The sequence below is a fragment of the Triturus cristatus genome, chromosome 7 (assembly GCF_964204655.1).
Source record: "Triturus cristatus chromosome 7, aTriCri1.1, whole genome shotgun sequence".
NCBI lineage: Eukaryota > Metazoa > Chordata > Amphibia > Caudata > Salamandridae > Triturus > Triturus cristatus.
This window is the reverse complement of record NC_140590.1, coordinates 1789291607-1789313929: the sequence shown is the minus strand read 5'-3', so window position 1 is coordinate 1789313929 and position 22323 is coordinate 1789291607. Positions and strand designations below refer to the sequence as shown.

General features: G+C 42.7%; 1 protein-coding gene across 1 annotated transcript; it reads right to left on the bottom strand.

Moving 5' to 3' along the window:
• Positions 1–1520: 1520 nt before the first annotated feature.
• LOC146813134 (olfactory receptor 5J3-like) lies at positions 1521–22110 on the bottom strand. The gene is made up of 3 exons (XM_085615270.1): positions 21917–22110; positions 7561–7583; positions 1521–2392 (listed from the first exon to the last, which is right to left on the bottom strand). The coding sequence occupies exons 1-3, from the start codon at positions 22108–22110 to the stop codon at positions 1521–1523; spliced, it is 1089 nt and encodes a 362-aa protein (XP_085471396.1).
• Positions 22111–22323: the final 213 nt, after the last annotated feature.

Here is a 22323-nt window from a genome sequence, read left to right as displayed (position 1 = left end):
GGGTGTAGTGGAAGATGGTGTTGAATGCAGCAGAGAGGTTGAAGAGGATCAGGGCCAGTTTCTCTGCAATTGAGGAGTGTTCTGATGTCATCTGTGGTGGCGATCAGTGCGGTCTCAGTGCTGTGGTTTGCACAGAATCCTGATTGTGAGGCGTTGAGTGGGTGGCTTTAGTCCAGAGGTTCGGTGAGTTCTTCCTCAAATCACTCGGTGAGCTGCTCCTCAAATCACAGGAAACAATTTCAAATAAAAAAAGTAAAAATATCTATGTTTTGTCTGTTTTTTCCTATGCTCTATTCTTAATTTTCCTTTGTAGAACATTTTACAATTCTGTGTTGTTCAGTCAGTATATGAATGGATAACATGGTGGTGAAACAATGATATAAAACAATTACAACATTTTGCTTTCTTTTATTAACCCCTTCTGTGCCCATGACGAGCTGGACTCGTCATGGGCCGCGGTTGCGCTGTGCCCATGACGAGTACAGCTCGTCATAAACCCCGCCCGCTAATGCAACGGCCGGCACAGGGCGGGCAAAGGGCGTGGCACACAAGGGGTTAAATGTAGGGATGTTGTCCTCATTTAGGATTAAGACACAGATGAAGTGAATTAAATGACAATTGTTATGTAACAGATATATGTAGAAAAGGTCCCAGACTCACAGGGGCATGGCCATGGTCATCCAGCCATTGCCGCACCAGTGGTCCGAACAGATGTATTACAACTTTGGTGGTGGGACAGCCATTGCACCGTTGCAACCGCCAGAGAACCACATTCCATTGCATCATGTGGTGGTCAGGGGCACACAATATGCTGGCGGTGCAGCTGCAGCACTGCCACGCATATTACATGCTTCAGGACCATCAGCAATGTTGTAGAGGTTCTTCCTCCATGAAACTGCTGTCCGTCACGAAACAAAGGTGCTCCTACATGGCCACCTTGTGCCCCATGCATGGGGGTGCATGCAGGAGGGCATATGCTGTGCTTGAACACACTGTGGCCGTCCTGCAGTGGTTCCTTTCAAGGGCATTGATAGGTCCCTTTGAAAGGCACTGCCGCAGGACAGCCGCACTACCTGCTGGCAAAACCATGAAAAACTCATAATCTGGAGGGCAAGAGACAGCCCTGTTTGGCCGTCCATCCAGGAGCGGGGAGGTGCTGCAGCTCGCTCAAGGGCCACCAAACATGCAATCGGGCCCTTAATGTCTTGACAATTGAAATGGCAGGATAAGGGAACACATTCAAGAAGTGCTGGGAAGCAGTAACATTGAATATATAGACAGTATCATAACAAGGTCAATGAACACAACAAACACATATCCCAGTTTAAAATTAAAAACTTTATTGTGTTGTTAGTTGCAACTATCCCTAAACGGTTAGTACACAAGTACAAATTTTTAAAAAACAAATTCCGTCTTTTTCTTGAGAACTTGTTGTTTAAGGCTTTCAACACCCCCCAGTCACTGGACACAATTTCAAATGAAAACAACTTATTTGTTCTCTGTTGACCTATTACGTTTTGCTATGCAGTATTGTTTTTCTTTCTTAGCGCATTTTTAAATTCTGTGTTGTTCAGACTGTATATGATAGGGTTACATATTGGAATAACAACGATATAAAACAGTGACAACATTTTGCTTTCTTTTATTGAATATGCAGATGTTGGTCGGATATAGGTAGAAGAGAGGGATCCACTAAATAAAATAACTACAGTAATGTGGGAAGTACATGTAGAAAAAGCCTTCCGCCGCCCCACAACAGACTGAATTTTCAGAATGACTGAGATGATCTTGAGGTAAGATGTAATGATTAAAATAAATGAAGTTATGAACACAACAGCACCCAATATGTAGGTAAGTGCATCTATAGTGCTAGTGCTGGTGCAAGAAAGCTTCATTATGGCAGTCACTTCACAGAAGAAGTGATTGATTGTATGTGACCCACAGAAAGACAGCTGGGATATTAATATTGTATGTGGTATTGGATCCAGGAGGCCAACAAGCCAGCATGCAACAGACAGATGGATGCAAACAGTCTCATTCATGATTGTTTTGTAACGTAAGGGATGGCAGATGGCAACGTAGCGATCATAAGCCATGACTGAGAGCAGAAGAAATTCTGTGGAGATCATAGACCCAAATATATATATTTGCAGCAGACATTGGGTTTGAGAAATGTAATTCTCCTCCAGGAAGAACTGGGCCAACATTTTTGGGAATATAACTGAGGAACAACAGATGTCAATAAAGGACAAATGTGTAAGGAAGAAATACATTGGGGTTTGCAAACAAGGGTTTGAATATATTATTAACATTATAAGACAATTTCCAGTCAATGTTGTGAGGTAAACTAGTACAAAGGCAACAAACAGTGGAACTTGTATCTCTGAAAAATCTGAGAACCCAACAATTAAGAATTTGTCACGTGAGGTTTGATTTGACGGTTCCATTTGTCCAGTAAAGTTGATTTATCTTAAAATAAAGAAAAACAAAAATGAATACAAGAAAACTTTTAATTTGCTGTCATGTAATTTTGCAGATGGATGTTTGCTTGTTGGAAACAAAATGATTGTACAATAGTTTCTTAACACATGAATGAAAAATTGTAGAGATCATTATGTTTTCCCTGTTGTGGAAAAGAGTTCTCATAAATCACTCAAATGAAGATCAGGAGACACTCAGTGAAGAGAACAGTCAGGGGTATATATATCATGCTTTTGCATCGCCTTTGCACCCTGCAAGGGGGCACAAGAGCGACACAGATTTATGAAGTCATACAAGGCCACCTTGTGTGGCCTTATATGGCTTGATAAAAGTAGAGTAAGGCATGGCAGCACAAATCGCTGCCTTGATTTACTCTGCCCCATTGAGGGATTCCATGAGTAGAGAGTGGTTGCTTCCACATATCTACCCATAGATTTTGGCGCATTCCCAGATTTAACATTAGGGTAGACCTGGGGGTGAGTCAAAATGCTGCGCCTTTTCAGGTGAGTCATAATGAGGAGAAAATGCTGCACTGGATTGTTTTTGTGCAGAAAGGTGTAACTTTCTGCACAAAAACAAACATGCTTAGGCAACCAAAAGTGCACCAGTGCTAGGAAAAGACAGGAATGCGCTATGTAACATTAAATACTGCCCTGTCACGCAGAGCAGCAGGGTGGCTTTCTGCGTTGCGTTAAAAAATGACAAGTATGGGCCTTAATGCTTTGTCACAAGTTTCCAACACACCAATCTTTATGTCTGAAGAGATTAAGTTGTGAAAAAAAGAAAAATATACAAGGCGTACAAGTAAGCTGTAGTAGTAAATATATAGAGCCTGTTGAAAATGTCTTACACTATCCAGCAAATGTATCACAGCTTCCAGTTTTAAGCTTTTGTTTTACAGGAAGAAATCTTACTGAATACTCATAACAACCATTTCAAAACTGTTAATAAGCATGTATACATACAAATAAAAAAACATGTCCACTGAAACATTAAGTTTAAAAAACACATAAAAACACAATCACAAGTATTTAGTCTCGATTATGAGAATTACCTTACAAGTTTGACACAATATCTCAGTCTCATATATCAGTTATTCTGAGTGAGTTCTGTCAAAGGGAGGATCCCCGCACAAACACTTAGAAGGTTTATATAATGGGGTGGTGAACGCTGTTCCAATTTGTTCTGTAATGTCAAACTGGGGGAAGCGAGTCTGGTATAATCCTTTTACAAAGTCATAGGGAGGCCTCTGTTAGATATGTTTAGTGGCAGCCTTCCATGTATGGAGATAGTAAGATATCATACTGTTTTGATATTTAACATGACATAGGGTCCCATTTGAAATTATGAGTGCACACTGGCCTCATTTAAATAGTTTTGAAATGCTGCAAGGAAAGTGAAGATTCACACATTTTGTGCATTTGCAAAAGGTTAAGCAAGCTGGCAAAAGTAATTTAATGAAGACAATTACTTGTAGGACTATACGATTTCTGATGATGTTTGTTTTCCACAAGAGTTTCCCCTTTATTGCTGACACCTGCTAAACATGCAGGATTAAGCATAAGAAGTTTAAAACTGCATGAGATAAATTGTAGTATGTGTGAAAGTAGAAATCAGTGTCAGAGTATACACAAAAAATCAACAATTTGCTTATTGCAATCATAAGCAGGAAAAGAAAAGGTCAAACATTTAATTCAGTGGGAATCTATTGTAAATATTCAAACAAGCATCACAGGGTGAGAGGAGTTTGCTTCTGCATGGACCCATGCCTCCACATTGTAGTTTGTTTCAACATGTGCTTGTAGTACGTGTGCTTCATGACAGTTTCCAAATTAGCTCTCTCCATTAATTCTTTAGTCCATTTCTCCTAACAGTAACAAATGCATCAGTGATTTTTCACTGTTACTAAAAAATGCAGGTAGGTGTTTCTCAAATAATTTCACGTAGCTTAATTATGTAAAAATACATCTCACATTCAAAAAATTACCCAACAGGCCTGCTCAGGTAAAAAATCTGGTTAAAAATGTAATATTGGTTTGACTTCCAGTTACTCACATTCAAAACACTGCTGCTCCCATTCAGATTTGTAATTTTGCACACAAAAAATTACCCGAACGATCCATATGGGTAAAATATCTATCTGAAATGTTTGCTGACTGCCCACATTAAGAGAACTGCTGCTCACATTCAAAACACTGCTGTTGGCATTTGGACTCAAAGATCATTGGAACGGTCTGCCCCTTTAAAAAATATACCTGAAAAGTTGCTTGCATTAAAAAGCTGACCTGATCATTACATCTGACAATAAAATTTCTCCTGAAATTATGTAACGTGTTGAAATAGCATTGTCTTGGTTATTTTGCATTAATTTTGTTACACAAAACTACCAATATTATGCCAATTACTCCAGCATACTTCTAATTTAGCCCAGGTCTAGAAAAAAGCTCTACTTAGCAGCACATTTTGATCAAAGTCAGCGCTCCCGGAAGAGAAAAAAAAAAGCAAAACAACACAATTCACAAAGCATGATGCAAAGAAAAGAATGAAGCAAAATATGTGACTGCATGAAACCAAGATAGAGGTCAGTATCCATAAACACATTTTAATGGTTACACTTTTATAAGAATATCAAGAGTCAAGTTGTACAGAATCTGCCTGTCATGGCATTCTGGGGTAAAGTCACTAAATTGTTGTGAGCGCTGACTGAACATCCATTTTGCCCAGAAAGAAAGACCCACAGTTTTAAACATTTGTTAAGGAAAAATTAGCACAATTAAAATGTATTTTCTTGCTTGTAGGATTAAGGAGGGTCCAAGCAATAATTGGTGTCCATGCAAGCATGGTTCTTTTTAACTTCAAGGGATGGGAGGCACTGAGGGTGGCCAGAGCTGGGGCGGAGGGGTGTTGATTATGTGATTTATATAGTCAAGATTTTAAGTATTCGCACGGTTAATAAACTACTTACTTACATACAAACATGCACAATGCATTTTCCCAAATGTTAGAGTTTACCTTTCCTTTTGCACTTTGACAAACCTTGACACTTGTAAATTATGATGTCCAAGAAAACAAGCCAAATAACATTATAGGTAAGGAAATTAATAAATTGAATTTCAAAATTAAACTACATATAAAAGATACGTTGTTATAAGCCAAATGAACAAAAATATGACAAGTAGATATTAAAATCCCTAGAAGAAATAATGATAAAACAGCCAGTCAATGATAATCAATGGGAAAAGGCTAGTGGCCTTAGAAAATGTTCCCCCAGAAAGGTTTAAAAAGACCTAAGGACCAAACATGGATGACATGTAAATACAAGGATCAAAAAGATGCTAGAGTTTGAAATAGTCAAATAGTTTAAATTTCAATTTTGAATCATTTTCAGAAGTACAAACAATCAAGCTGGTTGAACAAGGTACCTGCATTTGCAGAGCCAACATCAATCTCACACATATAGATTTCATAGTCACAGAAAATCAAATATGGTTGCAGTAAAAGTTCTGATGGGTGAGGGTGAAGTCTTACAGCTGTGTGTTTGACAGATGATGCTCGCCCCTTCCATCTGTCATTCACTGGAAGTTTACAGTGCTCTAATACTATGACAGTTAATTGTCATTTTCTCCAGACAACTGGCACTCCTTCTAAGGTGCTGCAACTGTCTCTGTTCAGATTCCATGAGTAGACAACACACCATGTTTTGTCTTCCAGAGCAGACCAAATCTCCAAACTGCCATGGAGTTACCTCAGGAAACATGATCCACTACTTTTATAGCAGGGTGTTTCATGTGAAAGATAGAACAGCTATTCTGGGATCTTCTCCACAGGTAAAGTAGGTAATATTCTATTTTCTTTGTCTCTCCTTTTAATGGTTAACTTAGGAACAGTAGGTGCAACAAGGGGTTTTAAAGAGGACAGGCTAGCAGGCCATTGATCACTACCCTAAACCAATCCCTTGTTGCCTCTTCACTCTTACTCAACTGCATGATGTCACATCTGTGAGATTGACGAAGGTTTTCAATATCTCATAGATCACATGCTTCAATGTCCAAAGTCTCAAAATCCTCCTTTGAAGTGCTGAAACAATAAACTCCCATGGTCACTTATTAGACCTCTTTGCAGTACAAAGACATCTCACCTTGCACTATGTTGTCTTACGTACACAGCCCCATTTAAACAGATTTCAGGCACAGTTGAATGGATATTAAGAAAAGTAAATCAGGGCAGAACGCCCCTATTGAGAATCACATAATGTGGTTTTCATTTTTGGCTACTTGATAATGCACTTGTGAGATTTGGTATTGCTTGTTGACCGGGGTGTGACCCCTGATCAAGTAACAACCACAATTCCTAGCAGGCTGAACCACTAAAACTCACTAAATTACCCCGTGCTTAACCCTGGGTAGCGTAGCACACAAGTAGGCAGGCATAACTTAGAGGCAATGTGTAAAGTATTTATGCTAAAAACAAAAATAGGGAGATATGGAGGTAGACTTTAGGTTCATCCTCCAGACTGTATAGTTATTAACAAATCTGTAAATGACAGATCAGAGAACCTAACCAAAGGGAAGGGCTTCCGCTAAATGTGCGAAAAAATGCCCTGAATCTAAGAAGAGAACATTTTCTTCTTGAGTTCCCTCACTCACCAAGGGTTGCCCCGAGGTGACATGCTCCATCATTAGGGCCATCCCAGACAGCTACTTTCTGGGGCATGCTACAACTTGCGGAACTACGTAGGAGCGCTTTTTGTGAAAAAGTGTGTAGTGCAGTGTTTGGGGGAGTGGTGATGGTGATGCTAAAAAATACCTAGCTAGTGAGCGATTGATTTATTCCTGCTCCTAGTTGGTATGGATAAAAAGAGGTAAATAGTAGGGAGGAAGTGTAACTGTTATGTGTATACTATCCCTAGTATTTGGTCGACATGTTTCGAGGTGTCCCCTAAACCTCTTCTTCAGGACCACATGGGGACCAGCCCCCATGCATACCACTCCGTGAGAAAAATCTATCCTATCCTCAAGAAATAATATAATTAAGAACAGATGCACACCTAATGTGTGAGCACCAGAATTAAATACATACGGTTGAAATCAGACTTGTAGTATCTGTTCAAGGAGATAAAGTGACAAAGAGATTAGTACATATTGCCTGCCCACCTCTCATATGCAGTGCTTCAATCAATGTGTTCCTCTATAGTTTGTGTCGGTGCCCTTAGTAGTAAAAAGTATATTTAATTAATGCTTGTATCCAATGTGACACCTTGGAACACATCGGACTACTCTATTGTGAGAAAGCATTGTTAAGTTTTTTTAAAAATTGGTGAAAAGAAAGAAACACTCTTGAGCAAACATTACAAGACAAAACAAACTTATAAACATACTGTTCACAATTTGTAAGAACATACCTCTGTTTTGGCAACGCTGTGCCTCATGGACTACCAGGGTGGAGAGGCTTGTAGTAACCTTAGAAGAATGTATATAAAGTATTTAAGTCAAGAAAGGGGCCATGGGTGAATAAGAAATACTGGTTAGTTATTCCCCATAGCGTGGTCTGGAGGAAAAAAACAAGCATTTATCAGGGATCCTGGGTTCCTGTCAGGGAAGAAAAGGTCTTAGCGCTCCTCTGTCAATAACACCTACTCGTGCCCGGGCAAACCGCATATTAGCGTGTCTTCAGCCCAATGTTGTTTAAATACTGGCGGGTAAAAGCCCAGTCATGCTCATATGGGAGTAAAGACTAGACTGCGGTTGTAAGAAAATGGCGGCCTAGTTTTGGAACTTTGTCCGCACCATTTTGGGAGGATCATTTTAAGAGTTGGACATTTTTTTAAATTAAATTAGTGGCATTGTAAAACTGTGGAATGAGTAAATAATAATTTTTTGTGAGCATTTTTTGAGGTGATTACCACAACTGAAAAAAGACTATGACAAAAAAGGGAACATGAAAAAAAGACTAAGAACCAAGGTTAATGGCTATTTCATTAATGGCAAGGTTCGAGCACCATATTGGAAGTAGAGACCTGAATTGGTCCACCTCCAATATTAAGTTAAAAGATTATCAATTGAGGTTCATAATCTTTTTTGTCATGTTCCCTTTTTTGTTATAGTCTTGATTCTGTTGTGGAAATCACCTAAAAAAATGCAGACAAAAAATTATTATTTACTCATCCCCCAGTTTTACAGATTGGGCTTGGTGAGCAAAAGTACCTTTGTCTGGGTTGCGTCAACATCAAAGATCCTGTCAACGGGGATGCTGCTGAGTGAAAAAGGGAGTCATGTGCTGTCCCTGGTTGCACAACAGCTATAATGCATCTGCTCCAATTAGCGGGTTGCAGCGATGTGGAGTATCAGCCTCAATATTGAAGTTGTTATCAATGGAGATGAAAGGACTTTTCATAGATGAGCATCATGCAGTGCTGGTACTGAATGCAGAGAGTGTCTCTGAGCAACTCAAAAGCAGCAGTGTGCTGGTTCCGATCCACACAACAAGGGGCGATGCACCCGTTCAAATCTGCGTGAAATTGATGATGAGTCAGTGCTGACCCATGCAGTGATGGCAATGTGCCTGTTCCATCTCTGTAGCAGTGATGATGAGTTGGGTCTGCTGAGCAAACACCTTAGGTCGACTTCCCTCGATACAGCACTGGTGTGGCACCATTTGGTAGGATAGACTCACAGATGGCAGAGTCCAGGTGAAGAAGTATGATAGTTGGAATTACTTTATGTCCCTGTTTCTTTAGATCAGAAGTTGTCATCAATGGAGATGAAAGGACTTTTTTCATAGATGAGCTTCATGCAGTGCTGGTACTGAAGGCAGAGAGTGTCTCTGAGCAACTCAAAAGCAGCAGTGTGCTGGTTCCGATCCACACAACAAGGGGCGATGCACCAGTTCAAATCTGCGCAAAATTGATGATGAGTCGGTGCTGACCCACACAGTGATGCCAATGACTTTGCACCCGAGCCCTGCGGCGACGTCTGGCACCTGTGTGTGCTCCCTCAGAGGCAGAGGGCACACTGGCATGGCTACCATCCAGTGGCACAGTGGATGTTTCCGCCCCCCTCGAATCTTCAGATGAGGACTCCGAGACATTTAACCTGGAAGCAGCACGCCTCCTCGACCTGAGCAATGCAGGTGGTGTTGATGCCGGTGACTCCAGCAGGAGTGGCGATGCTGGCTGGGGTGGCGATGCTGGCTGTGGTGGTGAGGCTGGCTGTGGTGGTGAGGCTGGCTGTGGTGCTGATCTCTGCCCAGAACTTGTGTTGGCCTTCTCTGAGCTGTCATTCCGGGGTGCCCTCTCTCCCTTCTCATGTTCAGTCCTGCGCAAAGTATCGTCTGTGGACAGAAATGCAACATCAGCTCAGTGTACCTGAAGCCCTGCATTGCTAGCATCACAATGCATTTCTAAAACACTCTCTCATTGTCCTCTGCCTGCTTTTCGCTAATGTGTGGAACATGCCTTGTTGTTCTGTGCTATTCTTCTCATGTTTGGGGTTTCAGAGACTACATCTCCCATAATGCATTGCTAGTATGCACTAACACCTGTACTGGAGTGGGATTCTCATTGCCCAATTGGGGAGTTGGGATAGGGGTAGGGGGGGCCACATTGCTGTGCATACGTCTTACCGTGTTTGGTGGCGGCTCTGGCAGAGCTGTCTGCATCCCCAATCCCCACGACACTCTCGGGCTCAATTGTTGACTCCACGAGCTCCTTAAATTCTGTCAGGGCAGGTGCCATGTTCCTTCCCCCTCCTGTCCGGCTGGCCTCTTTCTTCAGTTCCGCCATCTTCCTCTTCGTGACGATACGGATGTCGTACCACCGCTTCTTCAGCACGTCTATGTCCCAGGGGGTCACTCCTATTGCAGTCACCTGCGCCTGGATTCCCAGCCAGATTTCCTTTTCTCGGACTCAGCCACTTGCAGGGACTGCTTTCCGAACAGCTTCTGGTGCTGCTTGACCACCTCCTCCACAAGTACCTGCAGTTCCTTTGGGCTGAATTTTTGTTTTCTCCTCCTTTCCCCTCCATCTCTCTCTGTCTCCTGGCTGGACATTGTGTCAGTTTGTTGTTCACAATCAGGCACTGGCTCTGTTGCTCTGCTCTGCACTACCAGCCTCTCCAGAGTCTGATGATTGTGTGCACCTGCCTGGGTGTGGCCACTTCCTGGTTGGCCTTGCACAGGATTGGCTGATTCCTCAAGTGATGTATATTTGAATTACCGATTCGGTAAAATCCGATTCGGTATTTACCGAATCGGTAAATACCACTTCGGTATTTACTGATTCGGTAAATACCGCTTCATGATTCCGGCCGGTATTGTGGATTCAGTATTCATTTACCGAATTTTACCGATTCGGTAATTTATACCGAATGTTTACCTACATACGATTCATAAATACCGATTCGGTAAAATTCGGTATTTATGAATCGGTAAATATAATTTATCTACATATGGCCCTTAGTGTATGTGATTTGGCTTATAAGGATACCCAAAGGGGATTTCTGTTTTGACTGCCGTTTGAGATGTCATCAGTGATGTCATCAGTGATGTCACTGACCATGTCATGAATGATGCAATATGTGACATCATCAGCAGTGCATTGTGGGCGCGTGAGTTATAGTTAGCAGAACTAACTATAACGGAGGAATTTCTATGTTTTGTACGAGTGAAATGTCCAGCTAATTATAACACCCCTGAAACCTATGGATTTTTCTGTGAATTTCTAAGGTTTTTTAAATGCTAATTTCTAACTATAACGTCTCTGAAACCTAAGGTTTTTTCAGTGAATTTCTAAGCTTTTTTAAATGCTAATTTCTAACAATAACGTCTCTGAAACCTATGGTTTTTTCAGTGAATTTCAAAGGTTTTTTAAATGCTAATTTTTAAGTGCAATAGTAGTTATACCTATTTTTTTGTACTGATTTTCTACAGTTTTGTAACTGTTTATTTATAAATATTTTATTCATTAAATAACATTATATATTTTTCTGAAAATTGCAAAAAAAACTAAAAAAAATTAAAACTGAAATATAGTTTAATTTTTTTGTTTTCTTTTTTTCTTTTAATATATTTATATTATTTTCTTTTCTAATTTTATTTTTCTAATTTTTTTTGGAGTCACACACCCAAAGCGTACACATCACAGTGGGTGCACGGATTCTAGCTTTCATTTTAGAAACGTCATGAAGGATCCGGGTACGGTGTGTGACGGCTGCGTGTTTTTCAGTTACATCATATACATTTAAAATTACATGATGTGCGCGATTGGTATGCGACCAGTCCGTGACTCCTGCTCCCCTGCATTTGCGACACATGCGTATTACGGTACGCGACGCTTGCGCGGTGGCGGGTCCCGCGTGACGTCATATACGTGCTGGGGTGCACAACTCCCACAAAAAAATTTTACGTTCTAAAATTATATGTATGTGTGTTTAATATACATATTAGGGCAAGAGACTATCTAAGATATTCATAAAAATAGTATATTTGTACTTATAATAAACTTATATTATTTTTAAATATATTTTCGCCAAGTCGCGTCGGGTGCGTGCTTCATGAGCGCAGAGTGCGTGGATCCCATGTGACCTCAAAAAAAAGATTTCATTGGTTCATAACATTTCCCACTGTAACCATTGAAGTACCCCACTCATTTTAATCATTCTTGTTGGAGCATCTTTAGAGAGACATCTCTTTACCTACAAGAACCCTTTTTGCTTGTTTTTTTTGGTATTTTATAAAAAATAACAAACAAAATGGCATCTGGACAGCAGCAGCAGCAGGAGGAAGTATCTTCTGAAGAAGCATTCTTGCAGGAGGCACCACATCCACAGTGGCCGGAATCTGTCGTGTGGAAATTCCTCACTTTTCCACCTGGAGAGAAGAAAGTAAATGCGAGAAAGGTGACGTGCAAAATTTGTGACCGAGTCCTGTCAAGAGGCAGTGAAATAAAATACTCTTGTGGCACTGCTTCTATGTACAAGCATCTCCGGACCACACATCCTCTCAATCTTGCTCGGGAGGAAATGGGGCGAGCTGCTTTGAACCCCTCACCTGTTTTGGCAAGTACATCTGGAGTGTCCTCAGGAACACCTGCAATGGACATTAGGCCAGAATTCGCCTTTCTCAAGCAACACTGCTTGAAGTGTAAGAAACTTATATGCTTCGGTGGATGCAGTTTGTGCTGCGCAACGCAACAATCATTGTTAATTTTTTTGTTTTAGGAATGAGAAGTAATTCCAAATGTTTCCTGTTTTATTCGTTCTTTTTTTGTTCATTTTTGGAAAAAAAAAAAAAAATTCAAAAAAATACAAAAGAAAAAAGAACAAAAGAACAAAAAAAAAAGTTTGTATCAGAACTACCTTATCTGGTTAAAGAAAGAACTATAATTGCAAGGTAATGTGTGACAGTTTGGTTGAATATATGTATACAGCATGATTGATTGAAAGAATGCATTAGTAGTGTAAGGTGAATTTATAGGTGAAGATTTATGAGGAAGTACTGTAGCGTGACACTGCAAGCTCTTTAGCTGCACTGCACAGTGGCACTTCCGAAGCACAGGAATGTGACATATGTACATGAATATGTTGCTACTCTGTGCTTCCCTCTGCACTGCTGCACAAACTGCAGCCATGCGGTGACACAGGCACCCTTGCACCATGGTGCAAGGATGTCTGTGTTGTGTGGAGATTGTTTTTATGCAGGAAGGGACACCTTCCTGCACAAAAACAATCAGTACGGGCGTTTTCCTCTTTCAGTGTATGCTGTGGAATGCAGCATGCATTGAAAGAGGAAAAAATGAGGAGAAATTAAAACAATTCTCCTCGTTGCGCCTTGCTACACCAACTCTAGGATGGCGCAGCATTCACACACATCTCCAGATTTATGATTTCTCATAAATCTGGAGATGTGTCTTGTTCTATGGGTGTTGCGTGGGAACACCCACAGCAACACCTATGGGACGCCCCTTCAACGCAAAGTTCTGTGTATGAAGGGGCCGTATTTACAAGGAGAGGAAAAACCACGCAGGGTGGCTTTTCCTCTCCTTGTAAATATGAAGGAGTGCCTGGCGCCATCACTACGTTACAAAAAGTGACGTACTGGTGGCGCAGGGTACTTGTAAATCTGCCCCATAAGTGCTAAGGTATTGGCAGACTGATACAATAAGAACATAGTGCTGGATGGGTGATTGAAGAATTGCATGAGACTGACAGGAGGTATCCTACGCTGCATGGGTACTACTTCAGTATTTAATGGAGTGGACCAATAGTATGTATCTGCTTAGAGATTTGTAGGGATTATGCACAGAATATTTTATGTGTACGTCTGTTGGTGCCTAGGTCATTTTATAAGAATACCTCTAGTAACTGGAATGATGTCGGTGCTGCAAACAGAGTAAACACTTAATTTATAAGTGCTTACGTATTGGTGGAGTGATAGGATAAGTAGCTAGTGGTAGATACGTGATTAAAGAAGTGCATGGGACAGACTGGACGATTTCTACACTGCATGAGTACTAACTGGGTATTTAGAAGAGTGTATCAATAGTATGTAGCTAATTAGAGGTCTGCTTGGATAGTGCACACAATATTATAGATGTACTTGTGTTAGTAGCAAGGCCATTCCATAAGTTCATGACTAGTAAATAGAATAATTACAGTATTACAAAGAGAGTGTATAGTGAATTTATAAGTTCTTAGGTATTGGTGAAGTAATAGGATAAGTAGATAGTGCTGGGTGGGTGATTGGAGAAATGCTTGGGACAGACAGGAGGATTCCTACACTGCATAGGTACTAACTGGGTATTTAGAAGAGTGTATCAATAGTTTGTAGCTGGTTAGAGGTGTGCATGCATAGTGTACAAAATATCGTACCTGCACTTGTGTTTTTGACTACGCCATTCCTTAAGTATACGACTAATAACTGGAGTAATTTCAGTGTTGCAAAGAAAGTGCATGCTGAATTTATAAGTGCTTAGTTATTGGTGGAGTGATAGGATACGTAGATAGTGCTGGATGGGTGAATGGAGAAGTGCATGGGACAGACAGATGGATTCCTAGCCTGCATAGGTACTAACTGGGTATTTAGAAGAGTGTATCAATAGTATGTAGCTGGCTAGAGGTCTGCATGCATAGTGTACAACATATTGCACCTGCACTTGTGTTAGTGGCTAGGCCATTCCTTAAGTATATGACTAATAACTGGAGTAATTTCAGTGCTGCAAAGAGAGTGCATGCTAAATGTATTAGTGCTTAGTCATTGGCAGAGTGATTGGATACGTAGATAGTGCTGTATGGTTGAATGGAGAAGTGCATGGGACAGACAGAAGGATTCCTAGACTGCATAGGTACTAATTGAGTATTTAAAAGACTGTATCAAATCTATGTTTCTGATTAGAGGTCTGCATGCATAGTGCACAAAATATTGTAGCTGTACTAGTATTGGTGTGTCTATGGTTTCGAGAATGGTAGTCTGTATTTTAGGGTGTGAGGAGGTGCATCAGATGATCACGTAGATGATGTCCTCAGTGATGTCATTTGAGATGTCATCAGTGATGTCATCAGTGATGTCACTGACCATGTCATGATTGATGTAATATGTGATGTCATCAGCAGTGCATTACTTTAGTCCAAAAAGCTGGTGGCCATATTGGCTTGGTCACGATGTGAAAATTCAGGAATTGATACAATAAGAAAAGAAAACAAGTGTTAATACGCACACCATGTCATTTCAGCATATCTTGCCCCGTGACAGCCATACCTGTATGTTCGTCAACGTGACTTATTCATAATAAACATACTTAGAATTGCAAACACCAACATAAACAACGGACTACATATTACTTTAAAGTGAAAGGCTATCGGCCATATTAATCTGTGCATGTTGCGTATTATAATGGTTCTTACATGAAAGAAAAGGAAAAAAAGGGGTGTTAATATACATCCCTAAATAAAGTTCTAGCGATTATAGTTCCATTCCATTCACAGCTCATTAGAGATGTCATGAGTGATGTAACTGACCATGTCATGAATGATGTAATGTCTGAGGTCATTAGCAGTACATTGCGGGAGCGTAAGATATAGTTAGCTCAGTTAACTATAGCTGCTGAATTTCACTGGTTGTGCATGAGTGAAATCTGAGTCTAACTATACCGTCGCTGTAAAATGCATATCACAATGGATGGTCGGGGGTTGGAAGCAGGGCCTGTCATTGTGCTGCCCCCACCCAAGCTTGCTGCTCCTGCCTTCCCTCCTCCTAGCCATCCATTGTCCAAGTCCATGTCCCTGCTCCCTTATTACAGCCCTGTGTGGCCGTTGTTCTGCCACTGGCCTTCCGCCTCCTCTGAACAGTTAGCTTGCTGCCCCATCCACCTCCTCCCTATCCTCTGTTGTCTGAATCCATGGACTAGCCTCCTCCCTCCTGCCATACATGGTCTGATGTGCTGCCACTGCCCTCCATTTAGCATGATGTACCAGTCCACTCCTCCTGCCCTCCATTGCCCAATTCTATGCCCCATCATTGACCTCCTGCTTAGCCTCTGTGCTTAGCTTGCTGCCCCTATTCTCCTTCCCCCTGCCCTCCAATGTCTTTGTGCATGCCCCTGCTCCATCCTTTTTGCCCACCATGTTCCATGGACCTGCCACTCCTATCTACTCTGAGTGTTCTGTTGAGCTGCCACTCCCCTCCCACCTGTCTAGCATTGTCAGATGACTAAAACCTGTCCCTGCTACCTCCACCCTGCCTGTCACATTCCATGCCCCTATCCCCTTTCTCCTGTCCTCCATGGTCCAGTTTACTGCCACACCCTTCTGCCCTACCTGGTCTGTTGTGCTGCAACTGCTTCTCCTGCTTGCCCCGTGTGGTCTGTTGTGTGGCCCCATCCCCTGAACTATCTTGTCTGTGCCCAGGTCCTGACCCTCCCTTCTATCCTCCATGGTCCTTTGTGCATGCCCCTGCACCCTCCTTCTCGCCCATCATAGCCATTGTGCTGCCACTAACCCACCCACTTGCCATGCATAGTCTTCTGTGCTGCCACGGCCCCTCCCACCTTCCCTGTATGGTCAGCTAGCTGCCCCTGACCCCCTCCCACCTTCCCTCCATGATCTGTGTGTATGCCATCACAGTCTCACTGTTGCTCTCCATGAAGTGTCTTCTTTCTAGTGCCCATCCTGCCTGACCTCCATGGTCATCTTGCTGCTCCTGCCCTGCCCCCTTGCCCCCTTGCCCCCAGCCCTCTGTTTCCATGTACAGACCCCTATTCCCTCCCTCCTGGCTTGTCTATTCCATTGTAATGCCCCTGATCCGGCCCTTCCTGCCCTTTATGGTCTGTTATGCTGCAGCTTTTGCTCCTGTCTGTCCATTATGGTCAGCTAGCTACCATTGCCTCTTTCCCATCTTTTCTCTGTTGTCCATGTGCATGGTTCTGTCCCCTCCCTATTGCTTTCTATGGATTGTTGTGCTGCACTCCCGTACCGTATGCCCTGTGTCGTGTATTGTGCTGCTGCAAACCCGGATGTCTGCCCTATAGGGTCAGTTTGGTGCACCTCTCCATGTCCCTCCTGTCCTCTGTTATCCGAGTCCATGTCCCTATCCCAATTCCTCCTGCCTTCCATGATCCAATGTACCATACTTGCGAACATTTTGAACTTGGTAAGAAGTAGATTTTGAAAAAAAACTAGGGTATTGATTTTCCTCTTTGAGTTACATTGAAAAAGATGAGATTGTAGACAGGAGACAGATCAAATAAAGCCCATTTGAGCTTAAAAACATTGGACATTTCCTGGCTGAATCCGGTCTGTTGACATGTATGGTTGTACTACCACTGACTCTTCCTTCTGCCCACAATTATATTGCCACAGCCTCTCTTGTCAGTCCTGTATTGTTGGTTTGGTGCCCCTGCCCCCCTTTCCACTGCTCTCCATAGTCTGTTGTGCTGCCACTGCCCTTCCTGCCTGCCCAGTGTGGTCAAATTGTTGCCTCTGCACCCTCCTACCTGCCTTCAATTTTCAGAGTCCGTGCCCCTGGCCTCTGCCTCTCAACAGTATCCTAATGAACAACTAGATTGCTAACATTCTACATTTATTACAAAAGTGTGGAACGCCTGATGTCATCTTGGTGTAATCAAAACTGTAATACCTAGAGCATTTCTTTTAGAAAATACATATATGAGAGGGTCTTAATTGCATCAAAATTATGGTTAGTGCTCTAAAAAACAAAAATGAGGACATATTTTCTGAGTTTTCAAATAGCAACAAAGCACTTTTAAATTATTTGTTATCTTTATGTTTTTTTATCCAGTTGACCACTTGATTAAATGTTGCACTTAGGGGAGAGAATGTGGTGTTACTCACAGAGCTGCAGACTTTGCAACTGGGGAACCAGGTTGGAGTTTCTGCTTCAGCACAACATTCCGTGATTGTGGTCAAATCACTTAGTCTCCCCATGTCTACAACCAAAATGAATTTGATCTTGTGTGATGTAACCACTGCTCATGTAAAGCACTCCAATACCTGACAAGTCTGCACTATATAAAACTGCAAAAACACAAACATATTTAGCATTCCAATAAACATGAAAAAACTACATATGAATAATACAATTAAAATACAAAAAAATAATATTATGATATAACAATAATTAAGGTTTAGATATTTAAATATATGATATTATTATAGAAAATACACAAACTGGTATACTTGCCAACAATACATACTTTCTATGAGATAAATATACTCACAATATTCTGGCTTTGACATTAAGTGCCATCAATATCCTGACTTTGATAATCAGGTTGCACACCAGAGGCCTATCAAACACATTAGGAAACAAATCAATAATTCATGGGATCCAATTGTGGTCATCCTCAGGGCCCTGCACTCCCCAACAGGTTGTACACATGGCAGCTGAATGCAAAGAATTTGAAGAAAAAATGTGGGTACAGGCCCCAATCCTCCCATTCGAACCCACACTCATTCCTCCCATTATGGAAATATGTTTATCAATTATTATACGTCATGAATGAGGACCAAGCCTACAGTCAAAACCCAACCAAAGGGGGAACTGCTCACAGTGCTCCAGCAGGTAAAGTGTTGAGATAACAGAGGCGGCCCTGAGTCCCAGTAGACACATCAGGCATGATTTCAGGAGGCCCAGCTATCCTGATGCAGCTTGTAATTATGGGCAGCTCTATGTGACATGCAAAGTGATAAAATCACAGCAACACCACAGGTCATGACATTTCACCTGTACATTTCAAGTAGTCAAAACGCCTGGGTGACAAGGGAAGTGGGGCAAAAACACAGGGGGCTATTCATGAGCCCCTCGCACCACTGTAACATCACTTTTTGTGAGGCTCCGGCAGGGCAAACCACCAAATCATACACGAGGCCACACATGCAGCACACATAGAAAAAGGAACACGGTTTAATTGATTGTTTCTATACAGGAAGGTGCCCCTTCCTGCACTGAAACAATCCTGCCGAGAACACATGCACCTTTGCAAGGGTGCCTGTGTTGGTTCTAGGCTGCCGAAAAGACGCCAGCACAGGGGGAAAGGACATAAATGCACCATACTGTATAGGTTTAGTGCATTCCTTCCCTTTCGCTTTGACGTAGGGCAGCGAAGCAAGGTGACTTGCTGTACTGCCCTACTTCGAATCCCCATAAATGAGTGCCACAGTATCTTGCACTGCCTTCCCCATCCCAGTGCCAGACGTTTGTCATGGCCCATTAAAGTGCATATTAGTAATACCTGGTGTGATATTACATATGGGACAAAGTGACCCCGCTATACATTAGGAGGATAAGGCAAGCCATTGAAATGTTTTGTGACCACATAAAGGAACGTGGTCAAAGGTTAAGTTCACTCATAAGGTCAAAGACTCCACAGTGACTTACAATATCCTTATAATGTATGGCAGGGGGGACTCCATTCTTATAATTCGTGGTCACACAATCCCCATTCCCACAAACCACTCACATCAATGGTACACTGCTAGCTATATCATATGAAAGAAGTAGCATGTTTGCCCACATGAAATATATATATGTAGAATTTCTAGTGCAAATAAACGCCAAAAAGGCTTTTCCATATTTGTTGTAAAAGAAAATAAAATTGAGGATTTGAAAAAAAAACCTTCAGCCCGGAATGTGTAAAAGCATGCAGGGAATTTCTATCGTTTGTTTATTTACCTCAAAAGTGCGAAAAATAAACATGTTGTCATAAATATCTCCATTCTGCTTATCACTGTCCATCTCAGAAAAGAGAACAGAAGGAAACGCCACGGTTCGTTTTCGTTGTTATGCTCTGTGTCCTGCCTTTCAGTCAGGCTCCTTGCAGGCCGCATGCAGTGCGGTGTCAGAACACAACTGTAGTAAGTTATTACAGCTGAGCAGCTATGTGATTTGTACAAGGATTGCAGGATCCGTTGCATTACAGTGATGTAATACAGCAGCGCACTTAAGAAGGGCCGCAGTAATGCACTTCAAAGGATGCGCACCCCATGCAGCCAGACACCGGCCCTTGTTTGGGCATGGGCCGGGAGAAAATAAAAGAGAAAAAGAGAAACCATACCTGGTTGGTGCAGCTAATGGCCAATGGAAAAAAAGAAAACATTCCAAAAAGGAAGAACGCACCTGCTTTTCACAAAAGTGGGGGCAGCAGGGAAAAGACTCTTTGATGTTTCCCTAAGAATGTTCAAGTCAACACTGATGAACCCAGGGGCCAGGTGATCAAGTTGGTCATGTAAGTACAGTAGAGGCAGAGCCCGCTCCTCTGAATGACTATTCATTTGAGTAAAAATGAAGTGACTGAGTCATGTGATTGGACAGAAGTTCACACACGTGCTTTTCAACGCCAGTTCCTTTCAAGAACGCAACCAAAACAGAGACTTTTAAGAAAGTAGACATGTAGGCACACAGGTTTGTGCACATCTGTCCAGCGGTGCAAGGAAACTCGCCACCCTGCCTCCCTTTTGTGTAATAACACAGGGCTTTAATTGGGGTGCAGTCAGAGACGTGTTAAGGCACAAAGTGGGCGCTGGCCAGGGCCCCAGGCTTTCAAGGGGCCCCTGAGACAGCCAGCTCTGCTCTGCAGAGAGTCTTGCCCCCATGATTTTAAATAATTCTTAAACAGATTGTTTTAAATAACGTTTTCCTTCAATTTATTTTTAATGTGGGGGAATGGGTGGGTGTCGTGTTAGAGACGTTTGGCAGAGAAACGCTGGGGCAGATTTACGTTCCCTGGCGCATCCCTGCAAATCAGCAGGGATGCGCCAGGGAAGATGCGTCACGCAAGTTTGCCCTTGCGCCACCGCAGATGTGCCGCATTTACAATGCGGTGCATCGTGGCGCAAAGACAAGCAGATGCGTGATGCATCTGCCGGCGTAAGGTTGGTGCAGTGCTGACGTTGTGTCGCAAGCGCGACGCAACTCCAGCACTGTTCCAACCTGGCATCTCCTTAACATGGTGCGTCACGCCTTACGCCTGCTTGAAGTAGGCGTAAGGATTTGACGCACCAGCATTGGAAAAGTGATTGCGTGAAATCTTGTAGATTTCACTGCGTCACTTTTCCGAGGCCTTTTCCGACGTAACGCCCACCCTGCATACATTAAACCTGACGCAGGTTTAATGAGGCGCAGGGCTTTACAACGTGACGCATCTCCCTAGATGCGTCACGTTGTAAATCTGTCGCAGCATGGCGCTAGCTTTGCGCGGCCGCTGCGTCACAAAAGTGACGCAACGGCAGCGCAAAAGTGGCGCACGGGCTTGTAAATCTGCCCCTCTGTGTTTATGTTTCATGCAACATTCATACAAAAAGTTTATTTTAGATCAAAACAGAACCTCACATATGAGAAATGAAGGGGGGTTACAGAGATTATTTGCAGCATTATTAGTGACCGGGTGCTCTGTTACAATATTGCCCAAAGTCACCATTGCTGAATGTTAAGCGTAAACACATTTCGAATGTGGACCAGTGTCCTTGTGCACTGTCAGTCACCTGGCCGGAGGGTAAGACAATGCTGACACCTGAGCATAAATTCAAAGATGTTCCGAACAGGGGACCCCAAAATATGTTTGACTCAGGACCCCCCAAAATCCTTAAGATGTCTCTAGGAGCAGTGGGCTCCTCACGCTCCTTGTCCCGGTGCCACTGCACCTGCTGCACAGCTGATAGCTTTGCATCTTAATAGATCCGGTCTCACCATCAACAAGTAGAAAGCAGGAAGCGCATAGGTTCGATTCTAGGGGAAAACAGAAACTGCACTTTCACAAATGTCAACAACTAACGTCTTCACAGATCAGTTTGCAAAACCAGGATTGGACTGGAGAGGTGAAGCCACATTGGAATGGATTGCACTTTGCACATGCTATCATTATTACCACACTCATACAGTGAGGCCCTTGGAATGATGGCCTCAGTGTCAGACAGAATAACCCCCTCACCTTTCTCTTGTCCAGCCCACCATACACAGGTCCTCGCCCACCTTGGCCGCATGCCTATGTCCAGACTGGCAATGCCTGCTGGAACTCTGCTGCCGGCAAAGGGCATCCAGCCCGGCGTGCAGATGTTCACCAGCAGGAGACTCTGTGGCAGCTGCTTCCACATCTTCTTCATTGAAGCGAAAGTGAGCAGCCATGCCCGGGGTGGTGAGTGCAGAACCCACAGTCCAACCACCTCCAACCTGAGCAAGGCATCACTGCAAAGACAATGACACGTGTAACCACTTCACATCCACAGAAACACCTCATCCTGCTGCTGGGCCTGGTGTGCTCACTGGCTGACCACCAGGAGCCACACACTGCATTAAAGCTGGGGGCTGGGACCCCGGACCACACGTTGGACACGATGA